Source organism: Apteryx mantelli, chromosome 27 (assembly GCF_036417845.1).
Source record: "Apteryx mantelli isolate bAptMan1 chromosome 27, bAptMan1.hap1, whole genome shotgun sequence".
NCBI lineage: Eukaryota > Metazoa > Chordata > Aves > Apterygiformes > Apterygidae > Apteryx > Apteryx mantelli.
Genome location: NC_090004.1, coordinates 4,709,984 through 4,724,638, shown reverse-complemented (window position 1 = coordinate 4,724,638; position 14,655 = coordinate 4,709,984). Strand labels below are relative to the sequence as shown.

The window sequence follows — 14,655 nt, the reverse complement described above, 5'->3', positions numbered from 1 at the left end:
TAACCGTTCTCCATGTTCCCCTGGGGTTTCACCATTAAGCCTCGGTGCAGCCCGCGAGTGAAAAGCACCGGGGAGGCTGCGCCGGGGGCAAAGGCGCCGCGAGGACAGGTCCTTTCCCCACGAAACGGGGATGCCGGCTGGGGGCGAGCGCGGCGCTGCCCGGCCCCGCTGCCTCCCGGCTCGGCGGCTCCCGCGAGGCCGTTTCGCCACGGCCGCCTGCCGGGACGCGCTGCGCTAGCACCGAGCGCTGTTGTCACAACGGGGCACCCGGCACGGCTAATTAATCACCCCGTGTCCAGGCAAAGCGAACCCAGTCGGCTAATTTGTTGCCTTCTGCCACGAGGGAACGATTTGCCATTCAGAAGGGTCTCTAAGCACCCTGTTCAGGGCTTTAAGCATCCAATTAAAAGGCCAAAAACGCCTTTTAATGCTAGGCAGGGACAGAGGGGCCGTCCCTTCAAGCCGGCCGCTGGCTGCCGGGGGCAGAGCCCACCGCGTCCCAGCGGCAGCGGGCTTTGAACCGGCGGCCGAGGAGGAAACCGGCCTCTGGACGCACGAGGACACACGTGTTCAATAGCTGTGGGGTGAAAACGGACCTGCCGCCTCCAGGAAAACCAGGCATTTGGTTTGGGCGTCTGCTGCTCGCTTTGGGGTTAATAATTAGGGCAGGGCGACTTCCATTTCCCCGTGCCGCCCGGCGCTTCCCTCCCGCCGAGCGGAGCTGTCGCTGCTTCCTCCTCGCGCAGGACGTGCATCCCGTGCGGGCCGCGGGGGGCGGTGGGGATGCGGGGACGGGGGAGCCCCGCTGCCCCCATCCGGGGCCACGAGGGTGGAGGGGGTCCGGCTGCTCTTGGTGGGTCTGGGCTGTGTTTGGATGCTCGGAGCGGGGTTTAAACCGGAGCGGGACTGAGCCTGCGAGACCCGGAGCTGGGCTCAGCCCCTAATCCCCATCCCCTTCTCTCCCATGACGCCGGGGCCGAGCTGGGTTGAGCGGGGGGCCCATCTCGTCGTGGGTGCGAGCTGGGGGCCAGGGCTGAGTCACCCCGCTGCCTCCCGGCCCTCCGGCCCCCCCGGGAGGCTGGCGATGCCGCGCTCACAGGCGGGTGGGATGTCCAGGACTGGGATGCTGACAGCCCAGATTCCCCCCCCCCAAATACTCTCCGGCTCCCGTCCACGCAAAGCCCTTCCTCCCCGCCGGCTCCCGGCAGCAACCCGCCGCCCCGGGACCCCCCCCCCCACCTCCCCGTGTACCTGCCGGCCGCGGGTCCCGCGGGGCTGCCGGCTGTGCCGCGGGTGGCCGCGCTGTCCCGGCCGGGCGGCGAGGCGGGCGCCGTGCCGAGCGCGCTGCGCTGGGCGCCGGGTGCTGCTCCCTGCGGCAGGCGCGCCGCAGCTGGGCGGACCGGCGGAGTCACCCGCCGAGCACCCAGCCCTCGCCGAGCACCCAGCCCTCGCCGAGCGCAGGTTTGGCATTCCTCAGGTGCTGACAGCCGGGGAGCCGGTCGGGCTGGTTCCCCGGGAGCCGGCTCCTCCGTTTCCCGCGACTCAGCACGGCTGCCGGGAGGAACGCCTGCCGACCCGGGTGCCCCGCCGGCCCCCGCGGACCCCTGCCCTTCTCTGCCCTCCTCATCCTCGCCCGCCTTGGCCAGGGTGAGCGTCACCGTGTAGCAGAGCTTGGCGCCCGCCTGCCGAGGCGTTCCCGCGGCGGGGCTCTGCCGGCCCGGCGCCGGCTCCTCCCGTCCGGCCCTGAGCTCCGCGGCCTCCTGACGCGCCGCCGCGAGGGGCCCGGGCAGCCCCGGGGCCACGATGGCAGCCAACGTCGTCGGCAACGCCGGCGTCCCGCTCGGAGCCTCCGGAGCAGCCGCTTGTTCCAGGGTGGCTCCAAGTGCCTCGGGGCTGGCAGTCAGCTCCGGAGGGGGCTCGGCGCCGGACGCAGCCCCCCTGTTCGGCTCTGCGCGCTGCGGGGATTCAGTGGAGCTGCAGAGGTGCCCATCGCTGGCAGCGTCCGGCTCCGAGCCCCCGGCGTCCGGCAGCCCCGGGGCGCCCGGCACCTCGGTAGCGGAGAGCTCGAGGTGGCCGTGCGCGTCCGCGTCGCTGCCCACGGCGGGTCTCTCCAGGCGGGCGAAGGGCCAGGGCCGGGCGGCGGTGGCGGCCGGCGGGTCCCCGTGGCTGCCCCGCCGCCTCCGCCAGGCCAAGGCGCCCGCGCGGCGCAGCAGGCCGTCCCTCCGCAGGTCCGAGTCGGAGTAGCTGAGCGCGGGCGCCTGTGAGCGGAGGGGAGGCGAGGGCTGAGCTCCGGCAGCCCGGCAGCGATGCGGGAGACGCTCGCAAGAGCCGCCGCGGCGCCTTCCATCGCCGAGCGGGCGGCGAGGAGCGGAGCCGCTTCGTCCCGCAGGCAGCAGAGCCGCAAGGGGCTCGCGGTGGCCCTGGGCATCCAACCTAGACCCCCCCCCCCGCGATGCCCCATGCACACGACAGGGGAAACCGAGGCACAGAAGGGTCCCCCCGCACCTTGGCCGATGGCTTCTGGGTCCAGCTGGGGTCGGGGCGCTCACGTTCGCACCGGCCTCCGCCCGCCGCCGCTTCCTCTTTGCCCATCCTAGAGAGAAGCGCAGGGTCATGGCAGGCTCCGGAGCAGGGCTGCGCTCCCAGCGCCCTGCCGGGAGTCACCCAAGGGTGCCAAGGCAGCGCGGCTGCTTCCCAGGAGAAACTCCCGCAAGCACGTGCGCGGCAAGGCGCGCCCCGGGCACGGCCCCGGCACAGCGGGCTGCCCGCGTGTACACGCGTGCACACGCGTGACCGAGCCGCACGGGCGCACGCACCTCCGCGTGCCGCTCGCCCTGGCAGCCCCGCACACACCGCACCGCTCGCGGGGGCCACCCCGGCACGCGTCCAAGCGTGCAAGCGCTCGCTGGCCATCACGAGCGCTTCCCTGCTTGCTCGCCTGCAAAATCCCCCGCAATGCCCACGCGGGTTAGTGCGCTGCCCCGGCCGCTCCTGCAAAACGCCCGCCCCCGGGTGCAAACCCGAAATGCTCCCCGCCTCCGCTGGCTGCTTTTTCCGCCCGGGAGCCACCCAAGGACTCACCTGCCCAGTGCCCACCAGCTCCCCTTCTCTCTCCTGCGCCTTCTCCCTCTCCCGGCCTGCCGGCTGCCGGCTTCGGGGCCGTTCCTGCCGCCCTCCTTCCTGCGCGCCTCCTCTGGGCCGAGCTCGCCGCGGGCAAAGAGCCGTGCGAGGCCTTTCCCGACGCCCGCCGCGGCCCGCGGGGGCTCGCCCCGCTCCCCCATGGGTGCGGGGGTCTGGCTGGGCGGCAGCGCCCGTCGCGCGAGGGCGAGGGCGGCCGCGCCGGGGGCGGCGGGAGCAAAGGTTGAGGCGGGAGGCAGGCGAGGGGAGGCCCGGCGAGGGCCGCGGCAGCCCGGCGGTGCTCAGCTCCCGCCCGGTTGTTTGGAGAGCAAACAAGGCGGATTGCAGCCGGGGCCCCGCCAGGCTCGCCCGGAGCCGGCGCGCTCGAGGAGCCAGCTGACATGGGGCTGTGGGACACGCTGGCACCCCGGCTCGGGGGGGTTTGCGGGAGCCACCTGGCATCCCGCTAGCCCAGGACGGGCTCTTGCCCCTGCCGGGATGGCGGCCCGGGAGGCAGCGGCCGCGCGGGGAGCAAGCAGCCAGCCCCGGTGCAAGCAGAGCATGTCCAGCCCCATCGCTCCTGTGCCGTGTCCCCCACTGGTCCCCATCCTCGTCCCTGTCCCCGCAGGGACACGGCGCACCCGGGCTATCGCGGAGCCCCCAGCCGACGTCAGAAAAAGGCAGTTAAGGTACCAAGGCTGCAAACTGTATTGAACGAAGACGCTGGAGCGCTGCGGGTCGCTGTCCCCAGCCTCGCAGCCGGGGACCCTCGGGGTGCTGCTCCTCCAGGAACGCAGCGGCAGGAAGAGCCCACGGGATGCCCCGGCAGCGGCGGGAAGAGCCCGCGGGGGCCGAGGCACCTTCTCCCGGCACCGAGGTGCTTCAGGGCCGAGCCGGGCTTGGGAGCCGCCTCCCCCCTTCCTCCTCCTCCTGCTCCAGGCTGAGGGCCCAGGGGTCCACGGCGGCGCCGAGGTGGCACAGCGGGGCCAGGGGGCCGCCCGGGCAGGGGTCCCAGGGGCCGTGGCCGCAGCGGGGCAGGACCAGGCTGCAGGGGTGCAGGTGGGGGCAGCGGGGGCAGCGGTGCGGGCGCCGGCGCTCGTGCAGGCGCCGGTGGAGCTGGAGGTGGACGTACTGGGCGAAGCGGCCGGGGCACAGGTGGCACCGGTACGGCCTCTCGCCCGAGTGCAGCCGCAGGTGCGTCTTCAGGTTGCTGGCGCTGCTGAAGCGCTTGTGGCACACCTGCGGGGAGGGAGGCCGCGGGGTTTTGCAGGCGTCCCCGCCGCGGGGTTTTGCACCGGTGCCCGCCGCGGGGCTTCGCACCAGCCCCGCGGCCGCGCGGCACCTACCGGACACTCGTGCGGCTTCTCGCCCGTGTGCACCAGGCGGTGCTTCTGCAGGTGCGCCAGCTGGGTGAAGCGCTTCTTGCAGACGGGGCACTGGAAGGGGCGCTCGCCGCTGTGCACCCGCAGGTGGACCTGGCGGGGACGGGGGCACGCGTCCGTCACGGCGCGGGGACGAGCCACTGCCGCTGCCCCCGTCCCTTATGCACCCGGGGAGCACCGAGCGCGGGTGCGCGGGTGTCGGGGCGCCCCGGGGTACCTTGAGGTTGGAGAGCTGCCCGAAGCTCTTGCTGCAGACGTTGCATTCGTACTTGACCTTGGCGCTGCGCTTCGGGAGCGGGGAGGGCCCGGCTGCGGCGCCCGGGTGGGTGGCTGGCGAGCGCGGCCGCGCCGTGCTGAGGTTGAGCGCCGCCGGCCGGGGGGCACCGCGGGGGGCCGCTTCCCGCGGAGGCTGTGCCGAGCCCCGCAGGATGCCCGGCGCCGGGGCCCCCTCCGCTCCGCAGCCGGGGCTGGGCAAGGGCCCGCCGGGCAGCGGGAGAAAAGCGGCCGGCAGCTTCGGGAGCTCCTGGAGGGGCAGCAGGGCGGGAGGCAGCGCGGTCCCGTACGGCCCCGCGTAGGGCGGCAGCGCTCCGAGGAGGGGGTGCCCCCTCGACGCCCACACTGGGGGCCCCACGGCACCCGGCCGGGCGAGCGGCAGGGCCGCAGCGCATGGGGCCAGCAGGAGCCGGGCGCAGGGGGCCGGGAGGGGGCTGCAGGCATAGAGGGACACCGGGGCCGGGTGGCCCACGGGCAGGCACAGCGGGAAGGGGGCCAAGAGGTGCCAGGGGCCAGCGGCTCTTGGGCTGGCAGAGCCGGACCTCTCCGGAGAGGCGTCCTGGCCAGGGGCACCACAGGACGGCTGTGACCCTCCCAGCGCCGGCTCGGCTTGGCAGGAGGGCTCGTTCCTCATGGCCGGCATTGCGGCCATCCCCGGCTCCGTGGCTCTGTGCAGCTCTTCGGCGCCAGCACTCTCCTCCTCCTCCTCCTCCTCCTCCTCCTCCCTGCTGCTGGTGGGGATCGTGGGCGTCGAGGAGGCGCTGGAGCTGCCTCCGGGCGAGCGGACCTGGGGGGCGAGAGACGCCGGCCGCTGAGCCCCACGGGCTGCAGGTGGAGCAATCCCCGCTCTGCTCGGGGAGCAGCGACCCCCGAGGGCCTGATCCTGCCCCGATTCCCCCACTTCCCCCGCGCTCCTTTTGCGGTGATTCGTTGCCACAACAGCAAGACAGAGAACGGATGACTTGTGACACCAAGATCACTCTCGCTCCTGCCGCCCTCACCGCAGCCCTGCACGGTGACGGGGCCGGGGGAGGACGAGCACCGGACGCAGCAAGCAGGGATGCGCTTTTTTTGGTGCCCGCTGGTGCCTCCTGCCGCTCGGGCACCCTGCGCCCAGCCCTGGGGTGCCCCAGGTGCCAGCTCCTGCGCGGCAGGAGCGGAGGCGCCTTGCAGCCCCCGTGTCCGGGCACCGGAGGCGGTGGGAAGGATGTGCTCCACCAGCAGAAGCAGAGGAAACCCGAACCCACCACCAGCGATGTTGCCAGCACCAGCATCCCGGCGCCCGCTGCCGCAAAAGCCTCCCAGGCACGAGCCACCCCGGTGTGGCCGCGGGACGCGGAGCCACTGCAACACTCGGCGCCCGGGCCAAGACCGCAGCGCGCATCAAAAGGCAGCGGAGGCAGCCACGAGCCGGGGTTACGGGCACCGCTGTGCCAGCACAGCACGGCACAGACCCCGCGACGGCGCTGGGGCGGCTCCGCACCCAGCGCACCGGTGCCACGGCACCAAAGCGCAGGGCCACCGGACCGAGCCCGGGGCTGGGAGTGGTCCTGGGGTGCCCAAAGCCGTTTGCAAGGGTCACGCTGGTCTGCACCAGGGCCACCGAGGCCGAGTGCAAACCGGCCTGCGAGGCCCCACGGCCCCCGCCGGGGCGGCCGTGCCCTCGGCTCGGGGTCTGAGCCCTGCCTCGTTCCCTGCACGCCCCGAAAGGCAAAGAGACCGTCGCTTGCTTGGGGGTAATTAAACCCAAAGCAACGGCCGGGCCCCCAGCCGTGCTCGTGGTGCCAGCTGGGGGAGCTGAGCGAAACCCGCCGCGGGGGCGTTAGCGGGTCCTGCTGCCTGACACGGCACCGAGCCCGCAGCCCGGCACGTTACGGCAGGGCACGGCCCAGATCTTTGGTGACCGTCACCGCTCGCTTCCTCCGAGGGGTCGGGGTGTTGCAACGATGCCACTGCCGCCGCCTTGGGCCACGGGGCAAGTCGGTCCCAACTGCAGCAGGCTCCCGCTGCGCCAGCCCAGCCAGAGACACCCGTGGGCTGGGGAAAAGCCGTGATCCCGAGCCGGACCCAAATTAACGCAAGCTCAGCCGCGGGCACGTGCTGGTGGGAGCCGGGGACTGCGGGGGACGTGGGCAAAGGAGGCAGAAAAGGCCAAGACGAGCGAGATGCCTGCGCGCGGGGTCGGCCCCGAGCTGGGATTGGCAGCGCGGTGGCTCCTACCTGCTCCGGCTGCGGGGTTTGTCCCCGGGGCGCCGGGGACGTGAGATGAGCCCCGGCTGCCGCGGCGCCTCGCTCGCGTTATGACTCGGTGGCTGCTGGGTGAGAGTCGATGAACAGGAAACCTCGCTGGTTCGGGGGCCTTCGCTAAATTTGGAGAGGCGAGGTGAAGCCACGGCACCCGCGGCACCGCAGGGAGGAAGAGGAGGAGGTGAAAAACGGGGTTAGCTTTAATAAACACAGCCCAGGGGCCGGCAGCTCTGCGTTTGGCACGCTGCCACGCAGCGCGGGCCGGGACCCCGCTGCCAAAATCGCCCTCGCCTCGGTGCCCAGAGGGCTGAAGCGCCGTGGGCCGAGTGCCGGGGCCGCGGCTCGCCTGGGTGCTGAGCCTCCGCCCGGGGCAGTGGGACCGTGTGGCGGTTGTGCCAGGCTCTGGCTCTTCCTGGGCTCCCCGGCCTCATCCTGCGGGAATGGAGGGGATGCTCCGACCAAGGACGGCCGCAGCCGGGACGTGCCCAGCCTCCCCCTGGCCCTCCTGGGACCTGCAGATTACAGCCTTCCCCTGTGATTTCCCCCTTGCTCTAGAGACCTTAATCCCGCTAGTCCCGAGTCCGGTGCTTTCCCCGTAATCCCTGTTGTTTTGTGCCACGCAGACCTTAATCCTGTCCTCGCTCCCAGCTGGGTCCCACCTTCCCGGCCTCCCCCAAGCACCCCGGCACCCCCTCCCCAACCAGCAACCGGCATCTCCGCTAATGCCCCGCTCGGATCAATTGGCTGCTTTCTCTCCGGCCGAGGAGGAGGTTGGGCGCAGTGGGATGGAGGCAGGACATGGACGGAGGAGGGAAGTGGATCCCAGCAGTTCCTACAGCTCCCAGCGAGAGGGAGCACGGCCCAGAGCTAGAGCCGATGTCACCATTCCCGAGCGGCACAGGGAGCCTTTTAAAGAAAGTGTGACGAGAGGCAGCAGCCTTTGCTGGAGTTGGTTGACAGCCTGAGACCACATGAATGGCTCCCTCTGATGGGGGTGTTAACTCTGAAACCTACCGGTGGCTAACACATTCACGGGTTTGGCCAGACCTGCTTGGCAGATGCATCTGTCAACTGCCACCACACAGGCGCATCCACATGCACCCCAAAGGCCCCAGCCGCTTCCTAGCCAGCTGCCAAACCTCCACCTTCCTCCGCTAACCACCGCGACAGCCGGAGAGCCCCCAGGGCGACACGAAGCTGTGCCAGCACGCTCCAGCCGTGTCCCTGCCCCACCGGGACAACGCGGGGCGGCAGCGGGGCTGCTCTGCTTGTGCGAGGGTGGCAAAAGGAGGAGATGAGCCCCTCAGCCAGCCCTGCTGCCAAGCCGTGCCGCAGAGGACGGCGTGAGCCTCGCGCAGGGTGGTGCTCCGGCACCCGGGCCGCTGCAGGCAGGGTGCTCTGGCTCCTGGCCCGCGGCATTTCCCAGCCAGCCGCCGTCTGCTGCAATTGCCCCGGCCCCGGAGAGGCGTCCTGGCTTCCAGCTCCCACCCAGCTGCTCCGTATTTTTTCATTTCCCCGGACTTTGAGGAAATTCCCCTGGCAAACGGACCTCCCGAGCCGCCTGAGCAGGGCTTTGGAGCAGGCTCTGAGCTTATTTCACACGAAAAACGAGTCATTAAGCATCCAGAGCATCTCCTTGCTCTCGGGCGCTGCGAAGCAGGCGTGCAGGGACGGGTGCCCTGCTGCCGCCACCGCTCCACACCTGAGCTGCGGCACGGCGGCCCTCGGCTTCCCGCAGCCGAGCCGGGAACTGAGCACGGCTCAGAAACGGTCCTGGTCCCAGCTCTCATCCCGTGCACGGGGAATACCGGGAAGGAGGAAACTGGCTCTATTTTTGCTTCGCTGAGGAAGTCACGCGTGGCCGCACGCTCGGGATGTGCCCCGGCCGCGCTGCCCCTCGGCCCCGGCGCAGGCACGAGCCCCCAGCCAGCAAAACCTGGTGCCGGCCAGGGCGGCCCGGACCGATCCTTCATCCCCTGCAGCCCCAAAACACCCCGAAATGGGGAAAGTGGCCCAGGATAACAGGTTGAGACTTCAACTGTGGCTCGAGGCTTCAGCGCTGGCTCGACGCCAGCGAGGGGCAGAGGCGCTGAGCCCTGCACAGAGGCATCGAAACGCTCCTGGCCGGCAGCAGGAGGGGTGCTGGGCTCTCCAGGACCAGTGGGGCTGCACGTGGTGCATCAGCCCTTGATTTCATGGGACGCCGGTGCCCGAACGGGCCTTTCCACGGCAGCGCGAGGCTGCGACCCTTCCCGCCCCCCTCTCCCATTGCATCCCTACTCGAGGCAGCGCGGCCGAGGGCAGGATCCGGCCCGACGCCTGCAGGGTGCTCGCAGGGCTGGCGGGAGCAGCGCCGCATCGGAGGGCTCCTGCCTGCTCCTGGGGATCCTTGGCTTAAAATTTCCGCTCATTGCCGGCACCGATTTAAACCAGACGTTGGATCCAAACAAGATCCTGGGACCCCCCACTTTATCCAGCCATCCCCAAAGCTGGCCTGCAAAGGAAGACTGGAAAATAAACATTTTTTTTCTCCACTGCTTTCGTTGGAGCCATCCGACCCTCGTCCACTGCCTTTTGTGGGAAGCACAGGGGAGAAGCGGTCGGCTTTGGAAACCACATGCAAAGCGAAACACAGGCTGGGAGTCGAAGGAGCAAAGGATTTTCAGCCTGACTGCTCCAAACGTCTCTTTTCACTGGTCTTCCTCCCATCTAGCGGGATGAAACACCTGCCGAAAAATCAAGAGGAAAGTTTTGTTGTGCCCGAGGCCTTTGGTGGGAGAAAGGGAAAGTTCCCAGCTGCTTTCCCAGCCACCCCGGCGCCGCCTTCCCGGCAGAGTCGAGCGGGCGCCAGGGCATTCCCAGCTTCCTGGGAAGAGAAAAGCGCGGAGCAAGCACTTTTTACGCATTTATTCCCCTTAGGAAAAAGCCCAGGGGCAGAGCCCAGGTGGCCGGGGGGGCCGGGCTGGGGCTGGCGGCTGCCCCGGCCCCTCGGCCCCGGCACCGGCGGAGCCCCGCGGGGCCCGGCAGAGGCGTTGCGGCACGGGGTGATCCCGGCTCCCTCCGCGCAGGGCGCAAAGGGGAAGGCGGCTCCGAGGAGGCGAAGGGAAAGGAAAACTAAAAGGAGGCTGAGAGAAAACGAGACCGCGAGCCCGAAACGGCGGCGGGGGTGGAAAGCGGAGGGGGGGGGGCAGCGGGGGGGGGGGGAAACGCGTGCTCGGCTCCTCCCCGACTTTCCACCCGCCGTCGCCCCGTCGTTACCAGCAGGAGAGGAGACGAGGCTGCACGGCGGGGCAGGGAGCACCGGGTCCGGCCCCGGGGGACGCGGGGTGTCCGCAGGGGACACGGGGCACCCGGGGACGGCTTCATGGGGCGGCGGGGTGCGTTGCCACGTGCAGGCGATGGGCAGCCCCGCAGCAGCGGGGATGGAGGCGGGGGAGCGGGACGGGGCCCCTCGAGGCCGCCCGCGCCGTCGCCCTGCCGCTCGCCCGGGGTGGAGGGAGCAGGAGGCCGGCGAGGAGCAGCGGGGCGAAAGAGAAACCTCGGTCCCGACGCAGCCCCAGCGGCTCAGCACCGGCGCCTCCCCCCCGGCAGCGCTTCGCACCTCTCCTGCCGGCGCCGGATGGCTCGAGATAAGCTCGGCTGCAGTGCGGGACCTGCAGGCTGCGGCCGCCGGCGAGGCCGGGGCTGAGCCCTGGCAGCTCTCGTGCCGCGGGGCCGGGCACGGCGCGGCAAGCGGGCGCCTTTCGGAAACGCCCCCGGCCCTCGCCCGCCCTCCCTCGCCTCGGGGTTTCCTGGAAGGGCCCCGCGGCTTAAAATAACCCGGGCCGTTTATGAGAAAAGGCTTCGGGTCCCGGCTGCCGCGCAGCCGCCGGGGGGGAAAGCGGCCAGAGCAGCCGCCACCTCGGTTCGCCACAGCCCTGCCGGGCTTCGTCGTGGTGCACCGAGGGCGTCGGGTCTCTGCAGGGGCACACAGGCATCGGGACACCCCCGGCGCTGCCTGCCCAGGCCCCCCTGCTCCCCTGGGGTGGTATTTCAAGGGGATTTTCAGCCCCGGTGCCCATCTGCACCCCCAGGCGCGATTGCTGGCGATGGGGGGCAGCCGGGGCGCCCCAGGGTGGGAGAGGGCTGGAGGCGCTGCGCCAGCCGTGCCCCCCGCGGGAGCCAGCTCCTGCCAGGCTTGCAATGAGTTTCCAGGTCTCAGCGCTGGCGAAGGGACTGGGCGCGGGGCGATGTCTCCGCAGGACGCTGGCACTTGGAGGCGACGGGCTGCGAGTGAGTGTGCCTGAAGGAAAGCGCTTCGCTTTGCAAGGCCACGGCTCCGCGGCAGCTGGCCGGGAGCAGGCGAGCGGCAGCCAGCCCCGCCGCCCCGTTGCTGCGGGTGCCCGGGGCTGCGGCACTGCCGAAAGCCAAGGTCCGGTGACCCCCTTGGCTGGAACAGGCTGGCGAGGGGGGAGCAGGGCTGAACCCCCCCCCAGTACCAACCCCCCGAGCGAGGCCGGGCCCCGGGGCCAGTGGGAGAGATAAGGTGGGGCAGCAGGTCCCAGGGCTTTGCTGGCTGGCCGGAGCGGGGAGCTGAGACCCAGGAGCAGAGGTTTTGCCTCTCCCCGGCCTTGCCCCCCCCCCGCCCCCCCAGTGCCGGCCTGGCCCCTCGCCTGCCCCTCGGCTGTTTTCTCTCCTGCTGCCTGGGTTTGTCGTTGGGGGGAGCCGGGCTTGAGCGGGGCTGGGGGGATTTAGGCGGCGAGGGAAGGCTTGCCAGCCTTGATCTGCTCGAGTTCTGCCTCTGGAGAGGCCAGCCTCGGAGGAATATCTCTTTTGGCTATCGATTTCCCTTTATCAGATTGCAGGAATATGTATGGGGCCGAAATCCTGATCAATCCCGGCTCTCCAGCTGATCAATCAGCCGCTGCTGGCCGAGGGCTTTCATCGGAGGGAGCTGGGAATGCGAAGGGGAGGTGCTGAATTTGGGCACGACCCCTCCTTCCAGGCTGGGACCATCTCCCTGATTGCCTTTCTCATCTTCCCAACTTACCCAAAATGCAGTGAAATGGCAGAAAAGCAGGGAAGTGCACTGGAGGGCGGATAGCGGCGGGGAACCCCCGCTCCTTGCCCTCCTTGGCTTTCACTCGCAAGGAGCTGATTCCCCCCGGGAACGTCACTCCCGATTGCGGCAGGAGGGGACATGCTCCAGTGTCTGTGGCGGGAATGAGCCGTGTGTCCCCAAACTTGGAGGTTGGGGGGGACTGAGCCGCTGCAGGGTGCTGGGGAGTGTGTGCAGGCGGCTTCAGGAAGGGGGTTCCCGCTGGCGTCCCCGCGAACACACCTGTGTCTCCGGCGGGTCGATGCGGCCCCCGGCCCCCTTTCCCTGCGGATGGGGTACCTGACAGTTCCTCAATCACGGCTGGGGCTCATTAGAGGCGCTGACCGGTGCAGCGGGCACCGGGGGAGCAGGGGGAAGGGCAGGGGGAGGAGCGGCACCGCGGCCTCCGTTATTGATTGCTCCGTAGCCAAAGGTCAGCGGCGTCCCTGCCCGGATCGGGGAGGAGGGAGGCGCTGGGAAGCGTGGGGCTCGCTGCCGGGGAGCAGAGCCTGGGGGATGGATGCCCAGCTTGGGGATAGGGGAGCACGGAGAGCTGAGCCAGAGCAGGGAGCCCAGTGCAGGGATTGGCCCGTCTTCCCCCTCTTGCAGCCCCACGCGTCGGCCGGTTTGCGTTACGCTCCTGGTTCCCTGCATGCAGCCCCAGCGTGCCTCAGTTTCCCCACCTGCAGATGGGACCACGTCCGCCCTGCGCAGCAGTGCTTGGAGCTGCGAGGGCAGGGAGCTCCACGTGGCTGACGTGCCCTGCGCGGGCAGGCGGAGGGACAGCGCGGAGGGCTGGTTTGTACCTACCCAGGTGTGCAGAGCCAGCGACCTCCGGGGCGAGACCACCGCTGAGGGGCTTCTGGGCCCGCGGCTCACTGACAACCCAATTCCCCAGCACCCAGGTCCCTCCTGCTCCCCTGAGCCAGCCCCAGATCCGGCTCGCAAGGGAAAGAGGACGTCGGTCCCCATCTTGGCCAAAGCTGTGGCTCACCAGCCATGCGCAGGGGTTTTCCGCACCGCCTGGCCCTGATGCCGCTGGGTGCGGGGAGATCCCTCCCGCAGCCGGGGGGTGGGACGGCGGGCCGGGGCCCCCTGCGCTGCACCGCGTCGGGTGCCCACGACACCGGGGCACCTCGGCTCTGGCCGGCGCGGGGAGGCGGCGGGGTCGGGCGAGCTGCACTCCGGCGGGGCGCTCGCCTTCCTCGCCCCGGCCTTGCCGCGAGGGGGAAGATTTACAGGCTGTCAGAGCGAGGGCGAAAGGTCAGCAGGGGTCAGAAAGTCCATTTCGGAGAGGTCACTGTCCACTTCTTTCAATCTAATGAAGCCATTATTTGTGAAAGCGGCCGCTTTGCTGGCTATTCCCTTGAAGCAGAGCAGAGCACAGCACCGGGCTCTGAAAGAACAGGAAGGGCTCCCCTTCCCTTTCGCATCCGCCATTCAACAGGCCCCAAAAACAAACACGCCACACACAGGAATATGACGCGGGGCTGGGCTGGCTCCGCTGCGGGCTGTGTCGCAGCGGCTTGGCGTTGCGAGGTTTCGGCATAAAGTGGAAGCCGCCGCGCTCAGGGCTGCGGCACCATTATAGAAAGAGCCGGTCATGGCGAATGGGCAGAAATCGGGGGTCGCTGAGAAACTTGCTGCCGAGTTTAAACAGAATTGCAGGAAAGAGTCATCTGGGGCTGCCGGGCCCTCCGATTGATCAGCTGTGAGACGGGAAGTGGCTGGAGGGAGGAAGTCGATGCACAATGATGGATTATTTTCCAAAGGATTAGTTTCACAGAAAGCGAGGACTGATTCCTTGCCACATCCTTCCCAAGCAAGCCGCCGGGCTGCTCCACGGCTCTGCCCGCCTCCTGCCTCCCCTCGGCGCTGCAGGATGTCCTGCCTGCCCCAGGACACCCTCCGTCCCCGACGGGCTCTGTCCTCAGCCGGGCTTCCTGCAGCTGCTGGCACTCGGGTGACACCTCCGCTGGTGGCAGAAGGTGCAGAGCCACGTGGGACGCTTCTCGGGGCTGCTCAGAAAACCTTGCTCACAGCCCCACGAACCGTCGTGCCTGGGGCGCATGTGTATGGTGGAGGCGCCCGTTATCTCCCGGGGGGCTGCGATTGCTTGTGGGCTTTTTTGCTTTGCCTCTTCCGGGGTGATACAGGAGTGAATTATGCAGAGAGCTTCTTGTGTCACACAACCGAAACTGTCTGGCAGGAGAGAGTGAAAAGGAGGAAGCAGGAAAGGAGAGATGGAAGGAAAAGACACGGAAGAGTCTGAGTCTCCCTTAATTATTTTTTTTCCTCCCCTCTCTTCCTTCTTTCCTCCAAACTACCCCAAGCAAGCAAAAGGAGAATGAAGCCGAGCCTGGCTTGTCGCTGCGTGGCCGGGAGAGGGTGCCAGAGGCAGCGCGGCTCCCGGAGCGGCCGGGGCCGGGGCCGGGGCCGGGACCGGGACCGGGCGGCGGGATCGCGGCCGTGGCGGCGGGGTCGCGCCGAGGCAGGCTCAGGAGAGGCCGCTGCGACAGCGAGTCTCCCCCGGGTCACCGCGCGGTAGTAACCAAAAGT

At 69.7% G+C, this 14,655-nt stretch overlaps 1 protein-coding gene across 1 annotated transcript; it reads right to left on the bottom strand.

Annotated features, from left to right (window-relative positions):
* Positions 1-3,884: 3,884 nt before the first annotated feature.
* On the bottom strand, positions 3,885-6,046 carry ZNF683 (zinc finger protein 683). The gene is made up of 4 exons (XM_067311750.1): positions 6,020-6,046; positions 4,717-5,559; positions 4,464-4,592; positions 3,885-4,356 (listed from the first exon to the last, which is right to left on the bottom strand). The coding sequence occupies exons 1-4, from the start codon at positions 6,044-6,046 to the stop codon at positions 4,000-4,002; spliced, it is 1,356 nt and encodes a 451-aa protein (XP_067167851.1). The 3' UTR covers positions 3,885-3,999.
* Between the last annotated feature and the right edge of the window lie 8,609 nt (positions 6,047-14,655).